Source organism: Frankliniella occidentalis, unplaced genomic scaffold (genome assembly GCF_000697945.3).
Source record: "Frankliniella occidentalis isolate FOCC.00 unplaced genomic scaffold, Focc_3.1 Scaffold1, whole genome shotgun sequence".
In the NCBI taxonomy this organism is placed as follows: domain Eukaryota; kingdom Metazoa; phylum Arthropoda; class Insecta; order Thysanoptera; family Thripidae; genus Frankliniella; species Frankliniella occidentalis.
The window spans coordinates 54,854-56,457 of record NW_026267131.1 but is presented as its reverse complement, the minus strand read 5'-3'; the positions used below and the strand labels follow the sequence as shown (position 1 = coordinate 56,457).

The window sequence follows — 1,604 nt, the reverse complement described above, 5'->3', positions numbered from 1 at the left end:
TCCTTCTCCCCGCGCCCCACCTTGCTCAGCACTCAGTTCCCGCCCGGGCTAACAGATGGATTCTTGTCAAGAAATTCTCGGCTGGAAAGGATTTCGGTCGCACTTTACTCATCACTGCGCCGTGCAGCCCCAACCAGCCCCCAGACCGCAAAGGAGGCAGAGCAAGGCGGTGTGCTGAAGCCGAGCATCCCGCCAACCGTGCAGCTTCCATTTCCGAGTGCAGCCCTCTAGACGCCAGCCACCTGCAGCTGCTGGATCCGAGCGGCCCACATATCTGCAGCCTTCTTCTAGTTCCGAGCGCAGCCCACCTGCAGAGCTCCGAGCGCCAGCTGCAGCTGCTAGAGGTGAGGACGAGCATCCTGCCATTCCTGCAACCTCCATCTTCAAAGCGCAGCCCAGCTCCGGGGCTCCCGGCGCCGCAGCCACCTGCAGATGCTGGGGCACGTGCGACAGCTGCTGTGCGGCTGGACAATACAGAGTGGCACTCGGATAGCTGAATTGTGGTTAGCGTCGATACACCGCTGATTTTTTTTCCATCACAGCCACACATAATTTACATGATACCAGCATTTGGATTTGCAAGCCAAACCCTTCCCCTTATTCTCGCATCGCACAAGAGGGACCGCAACACGTTAAAAAAATTACCCCGCAAGCAGAAGGAGGACTTCAGTCGTCCGCGCCCTCCATCTGGCAATCACGATTTTTTGTACAACTTAAAAATAATCATGAGATAGATAAAACCCCCATCCCCCTTTCTAAGCCGAAAAATTTTAAAAAAATGTTTTGCAGGTTTTGGCTTACCGGGGTCCTCGACGTAGGCCAGGCCGGGCGGGAGGTTGGGCAGGGCGGCGGCGGACTCGGCCTCGAAGACCGCGAGGACTGTGAGGAGCACCGCCGCCAGGGCGAGGCCTTTGCTCAGGCCCAGCCCGGAGGCGAGCGCACCGTCCCCCGCCATGGCTCCGACTGACGTGAGGGCTTCTGCCGCACCGAACGGCCCGGCCAGCCCCCAGCGCCGGCGCCGCGCCCCCGCAGCACACGCCCCCACCACTACCACCGCGGCCCCCACCACGCCCCATCCTTCCCGCTACCCCCACCTCCGCCCCCATCGGAGGGGCGTGCATTGTGGTAGTAGTGTGGATGCACAAACACGTACCGCATTAGGGGCTGCTGCAGGTGAAAAACACACATCGGGGGGGCTGGGCTTATTCCTGGGTCGCGGACCCACCGTATGGCCTGGCCGTGGCCGTGCACGCGCGCGGCCGGGGAAAAGTTTCACTCCCGGCGCTGGCCTCCCTCCTGCCCGCCACCATCCCCCTTTTGGCCCCGATGCTCTTCTCGGTGCTGAACGAAGAACGAACCAGGGGCCAAGGAGGAGGAAGAGACAAAGGGGAACGCGGCGGCGCGAGGAGGACGAAGCCCAGCAAGGGCAGTCTCCCTGCCGCGCGTATACCCGCCAGCGGCCCCTGGTACTACACGGCGCCTCTGGCCTTTAGACACTACAATAGTGGGCCGCCGCCGCCGTCGTCTCCGTGCTAAGTGTGAGTTTTACGCACTGCTTCCTCGACCTCCCCTCCCCTCCTCTCTCCCCCTATCTACTTTCCGCG

The 1,604-nt window shown here is 61.8% G+C and overlaps 1 protein-coding gene across 2 annotated transcripts in view; it reads right to left on the bottom strand.

The window, feature by feature from the left end:
• The window catches only part of LOC127752335 (uncharacterized), an 83,276-nt gene extending 82,281 nt beyond the window's left edge, over nucleotides 1-995 (bottom strand). Inside the window, exon 1 of one of the 2 annotated variants that reach the window (XM_052277394.1) lies at nucleotides 802-995. In XM_052277394.1, coding sequence (XP_052133354.1) covers nucleotides 802-955 — 154 coding nt within the window. In that variant the 5' untranslated portion in view covers nucleotides 956-995. The remainder of the gene's footprint in view (nucleotides 1-801) is intronic. The other variant, XM_052277400.1, reaches the window with a different exon arrangement.
• Nucleotides 996-1,604: the final 609 nt, after the last annotated feature.